This window comes from Paramisgurnus dabryanus, chromosome 22, assembly GCF_030506205.2.
Source record: "Paramisgurnus dabryanus chromosome 22, PD_genome_1.1, whole genome shotgun sequence".
Classification (NCBI taxonomy): Eukaryota; Metazoa; Chordata; class Actinopteri; order Cypriniformes; family Cobitidae; genus Paramisgurnus; species Paramisgurnus dabryanus.
This window is the reverse complement of record NC_133358.1, coordinates 28999166-29013765: the sequence shown is the minus strand read 5'-3', so window position 1 is coordinate 29013765 and position 14600 is coordinate 28999166. Positions and strand designations below refer to the sequence as shown.

Below are 14600 nucleotides of genomic sequence, written 5' to 3'. Positions count from 1 at the left end.
GAAATTAACTGTAGGGTTTGTTCATATTTGACCCAATTATGAGTTGGGAAACAACCCAACCTTTTTTTTTAAGAGTGTGTGCTATTTAATGATTGTAAATATGTGTTGTAAGTTTTCTGAAGATTTATTCAGTACAGTTTACCCTACAGACACACGGAGAACCTGATGGATACAGGAAATACTGGAAACTCAATAGCTCATCACGTTATAGCCTGCCAAACAAAAACATACGTCATCCAATTGGATTGTCGGCTATTCAATAGAGAGATATAATAAACTCACGATACACTATACAAATTCATTAAATTCATTCATGCATTATGCAATGCAATCATTTCAATCTATTAATAGTTTAGTCAAATCATATTTCCGTTTTATAATCGCAGGTTTTGTTTTAACATATTAGACAGCACAAAGCAGACAGGACAGTGATAGAGAACCTGATGCATAATGATTGTTACTAACACAGGCAATAATACATTTGAAGAAACAATTGAATGTTAATAATCGACATCCCTGGATGAAATAAACGCAGAACACAGAGCATGTCAATTGTCGTGTGACTTTATTTTAATCTTCACCTGATTCTACAGAAAAACTCAGACACCACAAAGTTAAAATAATAATAATCATCTAACACATAAAATAAACCTTTAGGAAGAGAATGAACCCGTCCTCGGTCCTGCTCATTTCTAAATCTCAAATCAACACACACAAACAGCGAGATCTTTTACTGATCTTTCTCTGCTCGCCGCAGTTTTGGTAACACACAATTACACAAGATTACGTCTTGTGTCCCCATAGTTACTAATTTCATTATTTTTTTAACTAGTTTTTCTTGTTTTAATCCATCTTTCAAAACTGTCTGTTAAAATGACAGCTTGCTCGAATGACTCGAGTGACGTCTGATCCGTGTCACCTTTAGCACCAAGCAAACATGTTAACAGCAGTAATGATGATGATGATGATTTTGACACGGGCGTGGAAGCACTTCTCATTCCACACCTGTTTGTGACTGGAGGTCAGAGGGGATTCCTACCCCTTGTATTTCTGTATGAATATTTTGCTGGTGTTAATCATCACCAGTGTTTAAATGGGGTGGACTGCCATCGCTGGGGTCTATGAAGCTTTTCTTGCTGTGTTTTTGCACGTGGTCTTCATTTCTTTTCTCCAGGGCTTCAATCTGTAAAAAAAGTACAGCATTATCATTTATCAGTTCATTGACGCATTTAGCACATGCTTTTATCTAAAGTGACATTCAATATATACATTTTGCTTTGCATCTATAACAAATGAGCTAAAGGGATACTGATTCATTTGCATTATAATTTACATTTATGCATCTGGCAGACGCTTGTGTGTTCCCTTGGTTCGAACTCATGATCTTTTGTGCTGCTAACGCAATGCTCTACACTGCAAAAAATTATTTTCAAGAAAAAGATTTCTTTGTATTTTTGTCTTGTTTTCAGTAAAAATATCTAAAAATTCTTAAATGAAGATGCGTTTCTTGATGAGCAAAACGACCCAAGAAAATAAGTCTAGTTTTTAGACTTAATCAAATTTATCAAATTATATCAAATTTAAGTGATTTTGTGCATAAAACAAGCAAACAAAATCTGCCAATGGGGTAAGCTATTTTTTCTTGAATTTTTCTTGAATTTAGTGTTGAAGAAAAATTTTCAAGATTTTTTTGCTTACCCTATTGGCAGATTTTTTTGCTTGTTTTATGCACAAAATTTTGAAATTTTTGGTCTAAGAACTAGACTTATTTTCTTGGGTCGTATTGCTCATCAAAAGCATCTTAATTTAAGAATTTTTAGATATTTCTACTGAAAACAAGACAAAAATACTAAGAACATTTTTTTCTTGAAAATAATTTTTTGCAGTGCAATCGAGCTACACTGCAGAAAAAAATGACTTTCTTATTTTTGTCTTGTTTTCGGTACAAATATCTAAAAATTCTTAAATCAAGATGTTGTTTCTTGAATGGCAAAATGACATAGGAAAATAAATCTAAATTTTAGACAAAATGTATAAAATGTAAGTGAATTTGTGAATTAAACAAGCAAAATATCTGCCAAAGGGGTAAGCAAAAAATCTTGAACTTTTTTCTTAAACACTTAATTTAAGAAAAATTTGCTTACCCCATTGGCAGATTTTTTTTCCTTGATTAATCCACAAATTCACTTTAATTTGATATTTTTGTCTTCTTTTCTTAGGTTATTTTGCTTATCAAGAAATTGCATCTTGACTTGAGAATTTTTAGATTTGTGTTTAAAAAAAAAAACACTGCAAAAAATTATTTTCAAGAAAAAAAATGTCTTAGAATTTTTGTCTTGTTTTCAGTAAAATATCTAAATTTCTTAAATTAAGATGCTTTTTCTTGATGAGCAAAACGACCAAAAAAAAAATAAGTCCAGTTTTTAAACCAAAATATAAAATTTAAGTGATTTTGTGCATAAAACAAGCAAAAAAAAATAAATACAAAGTTTTTAAATGTTCAATATTTTTTTACTTACCCCATTGGCAGATTTTTTTGCTTGTTTTATGCACAAAATCACCTACATTTGATACACTATAAAAAAAAGACTTTCTTACCTAGTATTTTTTCTTGTGTTCAGTACAAATATCTAATTTTTTTTAAATCAAGATGCAATTTCTTGATAAGCAAAATAAATCTATTTAAAAAAAAAATAATTATAATAATTTTGAAGTGACTTTGTGCTTAAAACAAGCAAAAATCTTACAATGGGGTAAAAAATGTCTTGAATTATGCATTTAACAAAAATAGATTTTTTATTCTTACCCAATTTGCAGATGTTTTGCTTGTTTTAAGCACAAATTCATAAAATATGATTTTTTGTCTAAAAACTAGAGTTATTTGGTCCTCAAGAAAATCCATCATGATTTAAGAGATTTTAGATATTTGTACTGAAAAGAAGAAAAAAATACTCAGGAGTTTATACAGGAGCATAATAACAACAAAAGCACCTTTAAATTGCTGTTTAATGTGTCAGCCCACAGAAAAAGAAAGATGTTTGATAAAATAATTGACTACGTCACGTCAAACAGACATTTATCCTCACCTGGGCTAAGAAGTCAGCCTCATTATCGCTGTTTATCTGCAGTCCAGACACGGTGTTAAACAGCTCAAACACATCCATAGCCTCCATCACACCGGCTTTCTGGAAGAACTGAAGAGAAAAGGATTTATTCATGGATGTGTTCCTGCTTTAATGCTATCAGCATCTTTCCGGTTTGGATACTTACTGTGGCCACATTCCTGCAATCCCGGAAAAGGAACTCCAGACCGTGAGGGTGAGTGGGCTCGATGGATTGACTCACATCAATAAACCAGACCTTCATGGAGAAAACCATTAAATAAATTCATCATTGAAAGTGAAATATATATTCATTAAACATTAATTAAATAAGTCTTTCTCCGGGCAGAAATGTACAGACCTGTCCATCATGCCAAAGCATGTTGTATTCACTCAGGTCAGCGTGAACCAGATTACAATCTTGATACAGCCGTTGCATCATCTATAAGTAAATAAAACATACAGATCTCTAACAAATGGAAAACAGGGTTTCAAATAAGATGCCATTCTGTTGCCAATAATTTAGGTTTGTAAACAATTTGCTTTCGTTCTTAGCTTATCTAACAGTTTAAATGTTTCTTAATACAAAATATCATGCATATAACATATATATTTATTTTAGGAAAGGGGTCCCTCCATAAAAAGTTAATTATATGTGGGGGTCCCTGCCATCATAAAGTGCAGATCTGAGCAAACGTACATTCAAAACTTGGTAGTAAGCTTTCTTCATGTCCTCAGAGTTCAGTGTGGCATCCTTCAGTTTAGGTGCTGGAACGTGGTCCTTTCCGATGAAAGACATCACGAGGATGTGCTTTTTCAGAATCACCACCTCTGGACACGGGATCCCTGCTTTCTTGATCCTGCAGGTGTGCAAAAAAATAATTTGTTATTCAACTATGCCAACGCACATTTTTGGTTAAAACTGGAGTCACGTGTCATCAAATATCTGGTTTGTATATCAGCACATCACCTGGTGAGGTTGTGCATCTCCTTCTCTGCCCACAGACGGATAATCTTACGGGGGTTCAGCTTGCTGAATCGATCTTTGAAGCGATAGTCATCCTTGATATATTTATCCCTGTTCTTAAATTCATTCAGGGTGGTCTTGAAAACCTTTAGGACGCACTCGTCTGGAACGATCTTTTCCTCAAAGCTACAGAGAAAGAGCAAAGTTAGTAGTGTTGCTTATGTGTACCATGTGAGCTCTTCAACTAAGCAAAGATGTCACCCACCTCCCTCCATTAGCGTGAAACACAACGGACTCCTTCCCTGTGCTAATACAGCCATTAATGTTCTCCAGTATCCTAGCATTCACCATTTTATACATTAGCAGTCTGGTTTTGGGGTCCACAGCTTGTTCCTGTACACACACACAACATAGAAACAGATAGTTAGATGACAGTTTATAGTTACAAAGGCCCAATGCAAATCTCTCGAGTGCTTACAGCAGTGGAGTGTTCCTTCTTCTCATGCAGTCGAGCGCTGCGACGCTGCTCTGTGTGACAGTGACGTTTCAGGGCGTTGTACACCTGGTTGGAGAGCTTCAGGTCCATGCCGATCCCATCTCCCACCTGTACCTCAGGGGCAAACTGTCCGAAACAGATTCACGGATAGAGAAGACAAAACGTGAAGGGTTAGATTTATTTCACTATGTTTTAATTAATGATAAAAATGAAAACCATGTTTACTATATCTTCTCTGTCAAATTGAAAACTAAAATGCAATTTAAGATTTGACATGTCGGCGCTGATAGCCCCATGGTAAGTGCACCGAAATATAGCACCAGTGTGCTCACGGCGACGCAATTTCGTTTCACGGCTCTGAGGTCCTTTGGCGATCAAGCTCCCCTTCCTCCACCCAACACTTTCCTCTCTACTTTCCACTTTTTGGTCTAAATAAAGGCACAAAAGCCCCAGAAACATAACTTAAAAATCTTTTAGGATTTGACATTTCAATTTTACTACAATCTCGAGGCAAGACTGCCAAAATTAAAATGAAACAGCAAACGTGATAAAGAAACTGCAAATACATTTTTTTAAAGGTTTTAAAGGTTTTTCATTAATGCTCACACAATAACTAATTAAATTTGAAGTTTTCTGGGTTTTTTTCACATTTGGCTTTTCATTTTAATATTAGCAGTCTTGCCTCGACATTGTAGTAAAAATGAAATGTCAAATCGTCAACATTTTATTTTATTTGATAAAGATGCATTATCACCTTGAAAATAAAAATAAAATAATTTCTTTTAATTTTCCATTTTTGCACATATTTTGCATAGTTTTCTATAATGAAATGATAAATCTGGTTTAAATTTTCATTTTTATCATTTATTAATTTATTTAAACTTAAATATAGATATTCTCTTGGAAAAAACCTTACGTTGTCCATGCGTGCCGTGTTCTTCCGTCCACAAACCTCCTCGTCGTGTTTGGTGGTGATGTTCTTGCCTTTACCGGTGAAACCTTTTTTGGGGGTAGTTGTTGGCTTATCTATGCAAGTAAATATAAAAAGACATTTAAATAAATAACTTTTATCTGTTCAATGACAACATTTTCAAATATTAGCAGATATTAAGAATGCAGATAATTTTAACAATATATTACAAAACAATAAATAATATAAATCTTCTGAGGAAAAAAGCTTTTTAAAAACAGGATAGGTTTATTTAGTCTACTTCTTAACCCTAAACCTAACATAAGCAAGCTTGCTTTTTGCACCTCACATACATTTGGTATTTTGGGTGGTTTTTGTCCATTTTAATACCAGTTTTGTTCTTAAAATTTCCAAACCCTGCACTGCCACCTAATTTTTCATTATTACATTTTTTTTATTAGTTACTTAATTTTTCTTAAATGTTTCTTACCAGCTCTGTAAGGGTCGTGACGTGTGTCCTGCCAGTCCACCTCATCTTCAGAGCTGTCACTGTCCTCGTATGGATGGACCATACGGTAGTTTTCAAAAGATATTGAGACTGTAGAAATAAACAGGAGATTAGCTGCTCATCTTATACACACACATAAAACAGAAGAAAGACAGCATTAAACGTGATTACCTTTGCTGTCTCCATTAAACTTTTTCTCTTCTATCCGCAGCTGCGTATCAAACTCCCGATCAAACTGCATCTGAAGCATCTGGGCCAATATCAGGTCACTGGATGTTTCTGTTTCTGGAGTGCAGGTCAGCTCCAAATCCGTACTGAAATTAATGTGGGGAATATGCTTACAAAAGACAATTTGTGTGAAGAAATTATGAGACAAATGGACAATCTGTGTGATAATATAATACCACTGTTACCTAAATTATTTTCTTTAGCCCACTACAGAATATTTTAAATAGGAGTTAATGGGATCATAATTTGCTCACCCCTCATGTTGTTTTAAACCTGTATGAGTTTCTTTATTTTGTTAAACACATAAAAAAGATATTTTGATCAATGATGGTAGCACATTGACTGCCAAAGTATTTTTTTCTCCCACTATGGAAATCAATGGGTGCCATCAACCATAATTGATCAAAATATCATCTTGTGTTTAACAAAATACAGAAACTTGGTGCAAGATATTTTGATGTACCAGATCGCAGTTGATCTGTACGGATCACGACCTACAGTTCGGCTCACATGTGATTCGTGCATTAACTCTTTCCCCGCCATTGACGAGATATCTCGTCAATTAAGAGAAAACGCTTCCCCGCCAATGACGAGATTTTCCGTCTTTCCGCAATACCGCTATTATCCACCAGGTGGCGCCCTTCCACAACTTTTTAAAACCGGAAGTATTGCCCTATGGCAAGCTGCTGCATGTCCGTGTCTGTTTTAAAGATCGCTCTGAATGGGATCTCTATGAAAAGTCCGTCATAAAAATGGAATTATCTCTGCTTTTTGCTCAAAATATGGTGTTTTTGCAAAAACCTACCCATATTCAAAAGCTGATTGCAAAAGAACCACTAAAGGTAGGATGAAACGGTTTTTTTTTGTTTGAAAGCAGAGGGTCTGTTCTTTCATTTGGTATATTGTATGTTTATATATTTAAAGAAGAACATTTTCTGGAAGGCATTAAACTTTGGTGAAAATCATGAAAAACGCTGGCGCTGGCTGGCAACTTTTTTTTAAAACGCTGGCGGTGAAAGAGTTAATATGCATATTTAAATAGGGAAAGTCATTTGCATCTATTTCAAAGGCTTGCAAATGTTAACACTTGAGTGATTTTCAACATTTTAACCTAAAAAGGTGCTAAAGTGAGCAGTTTTCTGTATGCACAGACCCAGACGCACATGCAGTTAAATGTGTCCGGTCCAACTCCAATCAGAAAAGCAACAATTTTCACTTTTTGTGGAGCGACTGTCTATGTTGCATCTCCTTTCCGAAGCGCCATTTGGAATTCAAGTGCATACACGGCGAGACGCGTTTCAAAAAGCAAGCAAACATAAAATCTTTCTGTTCTTGACAGGACACATAAAAATAAAATGATCTCAAAATTCCACATTATTATTTATCTAATAAAAACATTTTTTTATATGTCTTAAAGGGGACATATCATGAAAATCTGACTTTTTCCATGTTTAAGTGCTATAATTGGGTCGCCAGTGCTTCTGTCAACATAGAAAATGTGAAAAAGATCAACCCAGTAACTTAGTTTTAGTAAACCATTTTCTGCAAGCATGTGAAAAAATAACTTATTGAAATTTGGCTCCCCTTGTGATGTCAGAAGTGCCTCAAAAACCGTAATGTGATTCAAACTGTGGGTTTTGTGATCCGTCACACTCCTAGTAGCCAAACAGCTGATGGTATCCATTGACTAGACTACTATACTATTTTTTTCTCCCACTATGGAAGTCAATGGCTGCCATTAACCATCATTGATCAAAATATCATCTTGTGTTCAACAGAATAAATAAACTTGGTATGATTGGTGGACTTACTCTGGGCATTCGGTGAATGAGTTTCCCTCCTCATGCAGTTGTTTAGCCAACTGTTCACTCATGACATCAGTGAGAGAACAGGGTGAAGGGGCCAGGGCCGGGGAACCCCAAGGGTTCTGAAGGAACATCAAAACATGATTGACATAAAGAGGCGGTACACTTTGTAATCATTATAAATTCTAAGCTCCACCCCAATTCTCAACCTTAGCAGCTCATTGACAAGTCATATCACCTAGATAAGGAGAGTAAAAAGTATAATAACTCTACCTTAAATAATCTTTTACGGTAACTTAATCTAACACTAAAAACTAACTTTCAACCTTTAGATTAAAGAAACTGCCTATAGGCAATAAAAACAAGTGTTAACTTCAGAGTTTACTGGGATTACAGGTCATATAATACGTGGTAAAAAATTCTCTCTCTTAACTCCTTATAGGAAAAGCAAAGAGAAGTATGACGTATGCTAATGTTTGTTTTACCAATCTTAACCTGGTCATGAATCCTAGAAATGATCAAATAAACTTCTGACACCAGATACAACCAACAACAATTCCTGGTATTATTATTTTTTTCTTTCAAATACATTAAAAAACATGTACATGTCAGAGTGAATTAGTTAGGTCAATCAGCTAGTTAAATCCAACGAACAGACATGTCAAGGCATGCCAGGCAGGTTGACTCATTGAGTCACCCATGACGTAAAGGCCTGGTGTTAAACTACATTCATATTTAACACATGCTACACACTTCTGCCCACATAATCAGACTAAGTTATTAGTTTTAAAACATTATAAACTAATACACCTCACCTTTATTTCTGTTGTAGACACTCCAACTTGATCCATTTTGACTGTCAGAAGATTTTAGTTTAAACAGACTAGGAATAACACAGCCGAGCGACTTTTGCGAGTAGATTTTCTGAAATTCGTTGATATCGACTGGAATCGACTTTTAAAGGTACTGCTACGTATCGCTATCCTTGACGATGATGGCTTTGAACGGTTTAAAACGACTAGTTCAATCGTTAATGACAGACAAAAATAGATCAAGCGACTCGCAAGATACAATGGTCAGTAAGACAGCCCTCGGTGACGTCACACATGTATGCCTTTCAAAATAAAGGTCGCTGACAGTGAACAAATTTGAAAACAAAAAGCACTGAAATTTACGTAAAAGCTTGTATTCTTTATTAATTATTGATTTATTAACTTTTTATTATTTTTTCGGCAGCTTATGGTAATATTGTTACTGTGTACTTCATGTTCTCGTGTCATATAAAAAGGCACTGACAGTATAAAGGTTTACATTTATAACGAATAATTATAATAAACCAACAACAGTTTAGTACTTAAAGCATTATACCTCTGAATGTAAGATTTTAGTTGCCTTTTTTTAATTTTTATGTAGAGGTGCAGTTTAGACTTTTATTAAAAAGTGCAGCGTGTCACAGTAGGCGTGGCCAGCAGCATATAGGAAGTACAAATAATATGACAGTATCAGGATATCAGAATAGCTGTATAAGAAACTTTTTAAGTTATTAATGCATCAAGTCCAATGAATGTAGCTCGAGTGATCCTTGCTTTAGTATTCTGCACTATTTTTACTCTGTCATGTTTCACAAATAAGGTAAATTTTCCACTGCTTAGCAGTCTCAGATTATTATAACTGTTTGTAAATGGTGTATAGTGTTATATCTGTGTTGTGTAGTTTACTACTTTAACCTAAAGGTTTGTGCAGTTTCTGATTCAAAGTAATCATGTGTTTAAGTTCTCTGGCTTTGTTTAGTGTAAATGACTATACATGTGTGTTTTACAGTATGTCCTGTCTGTCTTGAAATTTACATTTCCAACCATTTTTCAGGGGTATGTATACAGAACATCTTTATGGTTAAATCTTCACTGTAAGTCTACAATTTAATTCCTTACATAAATAATATCTCATTATATCTACAGGTGGCAAACCTTAACAGGAGCTCTATTGCTACTGGTTATCTGGAAACTGGGTTTGGTGGAAATCAATGGGTTATCCAGGTATGTAAGATTTGCACCTACATCATTTAACTGAATGGTTTCAGTCTATATAAGCCTGTGCGGGTCTGTGTTTAGATCTGCGGTGTTTTCCCATCTTCCTGGGTCTTTCTTATTTATTGGAAACATTTATGCTGGGTCCAAAGCATTGTCACTTTTGGTAAGTGCAAAAATCGTACTAAAGATACATTTCAGATTTTGCATTTTATGTAGTAGTCATTTTATACAATGTCACGTACAGTACAATACAATACAGTCTCACTTAACATGTTAAGTAAGCTGTCTATCGCTGAAAGATAAGTGTTGCAATATTAAATGATTAAAAGCATCCCAAATCTATCTAAGTTTTCTCTATTGTTGTTTTTATTTAGCCCATTCCTTTCTTCTTTGTGTTACAAAATGTGTCAGAGATCTTTCCGTTTCTCACTGCAATCATTACTCAAAGAGAGGTAAGTATGAATGCTTTAGGGTGAAGATATTTAAATTTTTTCATAATATTTTAGATATTATAATAGTTTTCATGTGCTAATGTTGTTATATTTTTTTTTTTTTGCATTACTCAGAAGGAAGCCTCATGGATGAAAGTATTAAGGTATGTTTCTTTCAAGACTTAAATTGGTTGTACAAAACTTTAAGATTTGGGAATAATATTAATTAATAGTAAACTGAACTATTTGTAAACTAAAAGCACTGAATTTTAATATGAATTTTGAATCAAGAACAGATTAGCTAACTTCAATCCAAACTTATTTTAAATTTTATTTTCCTGTTAGTTTGATCTACGATCAACTTTTGATCTAATTGTTGCATTTTATTCTTTATATAGTGTTTTTATGTTGCTGGGTTCTGCTACCAGCCTGATTTTCTACAATCCTCGGGTAAGTTGTTGAAACACGAGCGAATCTACCGGTGGTGGCATGGGGTGGCAACTGCCATCATAAGAAAAAGCATTGCCACCCCAGCACTGGTATCCTAATGTATAAAATATCAATTGAATAAGTTTCCTTGACCGATTTACAGCAGCCGGTCAAAAGCACAGCAATGTCTCTGAATTATTTCTGTGTCCTGTAAAATAATTAGCACTAATTATTGTATCTATTGTGTCTTTATTGCCTGTAAAGCACATTGAACTTCATTCATTTGTTTGGAAAAGTGCTAAGTGTTGTTTCCTGCTTGCTTGCTGTGAAATAGCAAACATTGCAAGTGTTTAATCTTTATTTCATCTTCTAGTTTGGTCCCACACATGGTGGCTACACATGGGCATTCATTCATCTATTCTGTGTTGGTGAGTGTGTATTTGTTTGATATTCTTCAATAACCTTTTATTAAATCAAAAGTGAGATGCATTACATGAACATCTTGTTTGTTATGTGCATTTTGTCTCATTTAGGCACTTATAAAATCTTCCAGAAGAACACAAAGACCAGCCACCTTAGGTTGCTTGCATTTTTATTTTTATTTTATTTTGCTTATAAACAGATCGGTTAACATCTGGTAATGTTTTTAATACTTTTCTGTGTCTTTTCTGATCCAGTGATTTGGAAGAGCAGTTCATTAACTATGTGATCAGGTAAGTCAACATCATACAGAACAAAGTTTGTGGTAAAACAACTTGTTATACATTAAACAACCTCTTTTTTTTTTTTACAGTGCATTTTTACTCGCATCCCTTGCACACACAACAGGTAATAAAATACTTTGCATCTCTTACAGTATTATTATGATCTACAGCAGAGGGGACACTTGGGGGTCCCTGGTCGTATAACAAAAATTATGTAGATCTAGTGTTAATTTGATATACTGTATCATGTACTAGGGGTCCATGCTCCCCCTCTCTATCGATTAAGGGGTCCTTGGCCTGAAAAATGTTGAAGACTTCTTATCTACAGTATAATTGTAATGTCTCGTTTTTCAGGGGATCTCTCTGGTGCCTTGGATTTTCCTCTTCTGACCTCATACAGCTTTCAGACTGGCTGCTTGGGCAGGTATGAAGATATTTTTTATCATTTATACATTTAGCAAACATACCACGGCATTAAACTGTAAACTTTTAACAATAAAGAAAACAATGTTTTGTTCTTTCATTTAAAGAAATGTATTGTGTTTGCAAATCTGACCTGATGATTTTTATAGTGCTATATTTGGCTTTCTTCTGATGCTGGTGACGGTGAAGTTGAGGAGCGGTTTACCTCAGGAACACTGTGGGCTGTTGTTCTTCCTGGCCAAGGTGAGACAGACATCTGAAACCTAAAGTTCATCCCATTTTTAAATGCATAAGTCTTTAGTTTGTTTAAAGGGGCCATGGCACAAGACTTTTTTAAGATGTCAAATAAAACTTTGGTGTCCCCAGAGCACATGTGTGAAGTTTTAGCTCAAAATACCAAATAGATAATTTATTATAACATGTTAAAATTGACACTTTGTTGGTGTGTGCAAAAATGTGCCATTTTTGGTGTGTCCTTTAAAATGCAAATGAGCTGATGAAGTGCAAACACTGATTACAATGATGGTGGTTTGTTGCAATTGAAACTCAATTGTGCTGTGAACTATTTTTTTCTCCCTCTTTTTCTCTGCACTAAATAGCAGTGCTGTGATTGGATAGTGCAGATTAAGGGGGCAGTATTATTCTAATAAGAGCTCCTTATGACATCATAAAGAGGGCCAAATTTCAACGACCTATTTTTGTATGTGCTTGTAGAGAATGGTTTCCCAAAACTAAGTTAATGGGTTGATCTTTTTCACATTTTCTAGGTTGATAGAAGCACTGGGGACCCAATTATAGCACTTAAACATGGAAAAAGTCTAATTTTCATGCCATGGCCCCTTTAAAAAAGTCAGCAGAACATTACCACCTATTTTTTTAAAACCAAGTTAAACATAAAGGGGTGGTCTCCCGGACAAGGATTAGCTTAAGCGAGCTTTAATAGGAACATAACTCGTTTTAACAAACATGCCTTACCACAAACATTACTTGTGTACATTTTGAGGCAACACAGGGCACTGATGTATTTTAAGATATAAGTTGTTTTCAGTTTGGACAGCTCTTACATCTATTTTAGTCTTGGACTAGTCTTATTCCTGTACGGGAAAGAATGCAAAGGTGCTTGAATGTTTTCCTGTGTAGTTTGAATAGAAATGAAGAAGTGTAAATGAGGCAATGGCTGGTCTTTGTGTTTGGATGCAGGTATTGGCTTCAGGTCTTTCCTCATTTGTTACCACATTCAACACTGTGGTGGTCAGTCCTGCAACATTATTCTGGTGAGCTCATGACAACTTTACGTCACAACACGAGTTTCAATAGACTTAAACAGGACCATGACATAATGAAATAAATGCTATTGTTTTTGTTTCTCTCTGTAGCATCATCTTGAACTACACCGGCGAGGCCTTGTTTCTGTATTCTGATAGACTTCAATAAGATTGCGAGAAGAAAGCATTCAGTGCCTTTAAAGATTCATCCATCAGTCTCTTTATTCTGAACTCTTTCATCTGTAAACTTGACAGTACACGGACCAAAAATGACCAAAATATATGCAGTTCTCGCCTTATGAGATTCTTATATTCCTCAAAAAATCCTAAAATTATAATAAGATTCATAGAGCTTGTCAGTGCTGTATGTAGTTAAAGGAATAGTCTACTCATTTTCAATATTAAAATATGTTATTACCTTAACTAAGAACTGTTGAATCATCCCTCTGTCATCTGTGTGTGTGTACGTAAGCGCTGGAGCGCGCTGCGACGCTACGATAGCATTTAGCTTAGCCCCATTCATTCAATGGTACCATTTAGAGATAAAGTTAGAAGTGACCAAACACATCAACGTTTTTCCTATTTAAGACGAGTAGTTATATGAGCAAGTTTGGTGGTACAAAATAAAACATAGCGCTTTTCTAAGCGGATTTAAAAGAGTAACTATATTTTATGGCGTAATAGCACTTTTGGGAGTACTTCGACTCGGCGCAGTAACACCCTCCCTCTCCCATTATGAGAGTGAGAAGGGGAGCGGACATTTCAGGCGAGTCGAAGTACTCCCAAAAGTGCTATTACGCCATACAATATAGTTCCTCGTTTAAATCCGCTTAGAAAAGCGCTATATTTTATTTTTTACCACCAAACTTGCTCGTATAACTACTTGTCTTAAATAGGAAAAACGTTGATGTGTTTGGTCACTTCTAACTTTATCTCTAAATGGTACCATTGAATGAATGGGGCTAAGCTAAATGCTATCGTAGCGTCGCAGCGCGCTCTAGCGCTTACGTGCACACACACAGATGACAGGGATGATTCAACAGTTCTTAGTTAAGGTAATAACATATTTTAATATTGAAAATGAGTAGACTAATCCTTTAATATAATGAATTAATATTTTGTAATATATATTTACATTTTCCTTCAGTCTTTGTTTACTGTAATCTGGTTACTCTGACCTTTATTTCAGCACCAAACATTCTGGATACTGTAAGTGTTCAATGTTTGTACGTTATCATCCTGCAGTATTTCCTCGTTTTTATCATGAATAATGTTGCATATTCTTTTAGGGTTTACACAGAAA

The 14600-nt window shown here is 34.9% G+C and overlaps 2 protein-coding genes across 2 annotated transcripts; one reads left to right on the top strand and one right to left on the bottom strand.

Annotated features, from left to right (window-relative positions):
- Nucleotides 1-548: 548 nt before the first annotated feature.
- Nucleotides 549-9116, bottom strand: riok3 (RIO kinase 3 (yeast)). The gene is made up of 13 exons (XM_065258689.1): nucleotides 8831-9116; nucleotides 8022-8137; nucleotides 6154-6296; nucleotides 5965-6072; nucleotides 5481-5590; nucleotides 4547-4690; nucleotides 4334-4461; nucleotides 4072-4254; nucleotides 3802-3961; nucleotides 3463-3543; nucleotides 3271-3360; nucleotides 3087-3194; nucleotides 549-1183 (listed from the first exon to the last, which is right to left on the bottom strand). Exons 1-13 carry the CDS (start codon nucleotides 8864-8866, stop codon nucleotides 1073-1075), a joined length of 1518 nt encoding a protein of 505 aa, XP_065114761.1. The 5' UTR covers nucleotides 8867-9116; the 3' UTR covers nucleotides 549-1072.
- Nucleotides 9117-9494: 378 nt separating this feature from the next.
- On the top strand, nucleotides 9495-13667 carry tmem241 (transmembrane protein 241). Its single transcript, XM_065258709.1, has 15 exons — nucleotides 9495-9647; nucleotides 9837-9883; nucleotides 9974-10051; nucleotides 10127-10208; nucleotides 10420-10497; nucleotides 10612-10640; nucleotides 10875-10926; nucleotides 11279-11333; nucleotides 11439-11484; nucleotides 11583-11618; nucleotides 11699-11733; nucleotides 11964-12033; nucleotides 12182-12275; nucleotides 13233-13306; nucleotides 13409-13667. The coding sequence occupies exons 1-15, from the start codon at nucleotides 9576-9578 to the stop codon at nucleotides 13464-13466; spliced, it is 906 nt and encodes a 301-aa protein (XP_065114781.1). The 5' UTR covers nucleotides 9495-9575; the 3' UTR covers nucleotides 13467-13667.
- Nucleotides 13668-14600: the final 933 nt, after the last annotated feature.

Coding starts and splice junctions, on each gene's coding strand:
- riok3 (XM_065258689.1), bottom strand. CDS start 8,866: ATGGATCAAGTTGGAGTGTCTACAACAGAAATAAAG. Junction 6,073..6,153: donor GTTTAATGGAGACAGCAAAG/GTAATCACGTTT, acceptor TTATTTCTACAG/TCTCAATATCTTTTGAAAAC. Junction 4,255..4,333: donor TTTCACGCTAATGGAGGGAG/GTGGGTGACATC, acceptor CTTTCTCTGTAG/CTTTGAGGAAAAGATCGTTC.
- tmem241 (XM_065258709.1), top strand. CDS start 9,576: ATGAATGTAGCTCGAGTGATCCTTGCTTTAGTATTCTGCACTATTTTT. Junction 9,884..9,973: donor TTTCCAACCATTTTTCAGGG/GTATGTATACAG, acceptor TTATATCTACAG/GTGGCAAACCTTAACAGGAG. Junction 11,619..11,698: donor TTCATTAACTATGTGATCAG/GTAAGTCAACAT, acceptor TTTTTTTTACAG/TGCATTTTTACTCGCATCCC.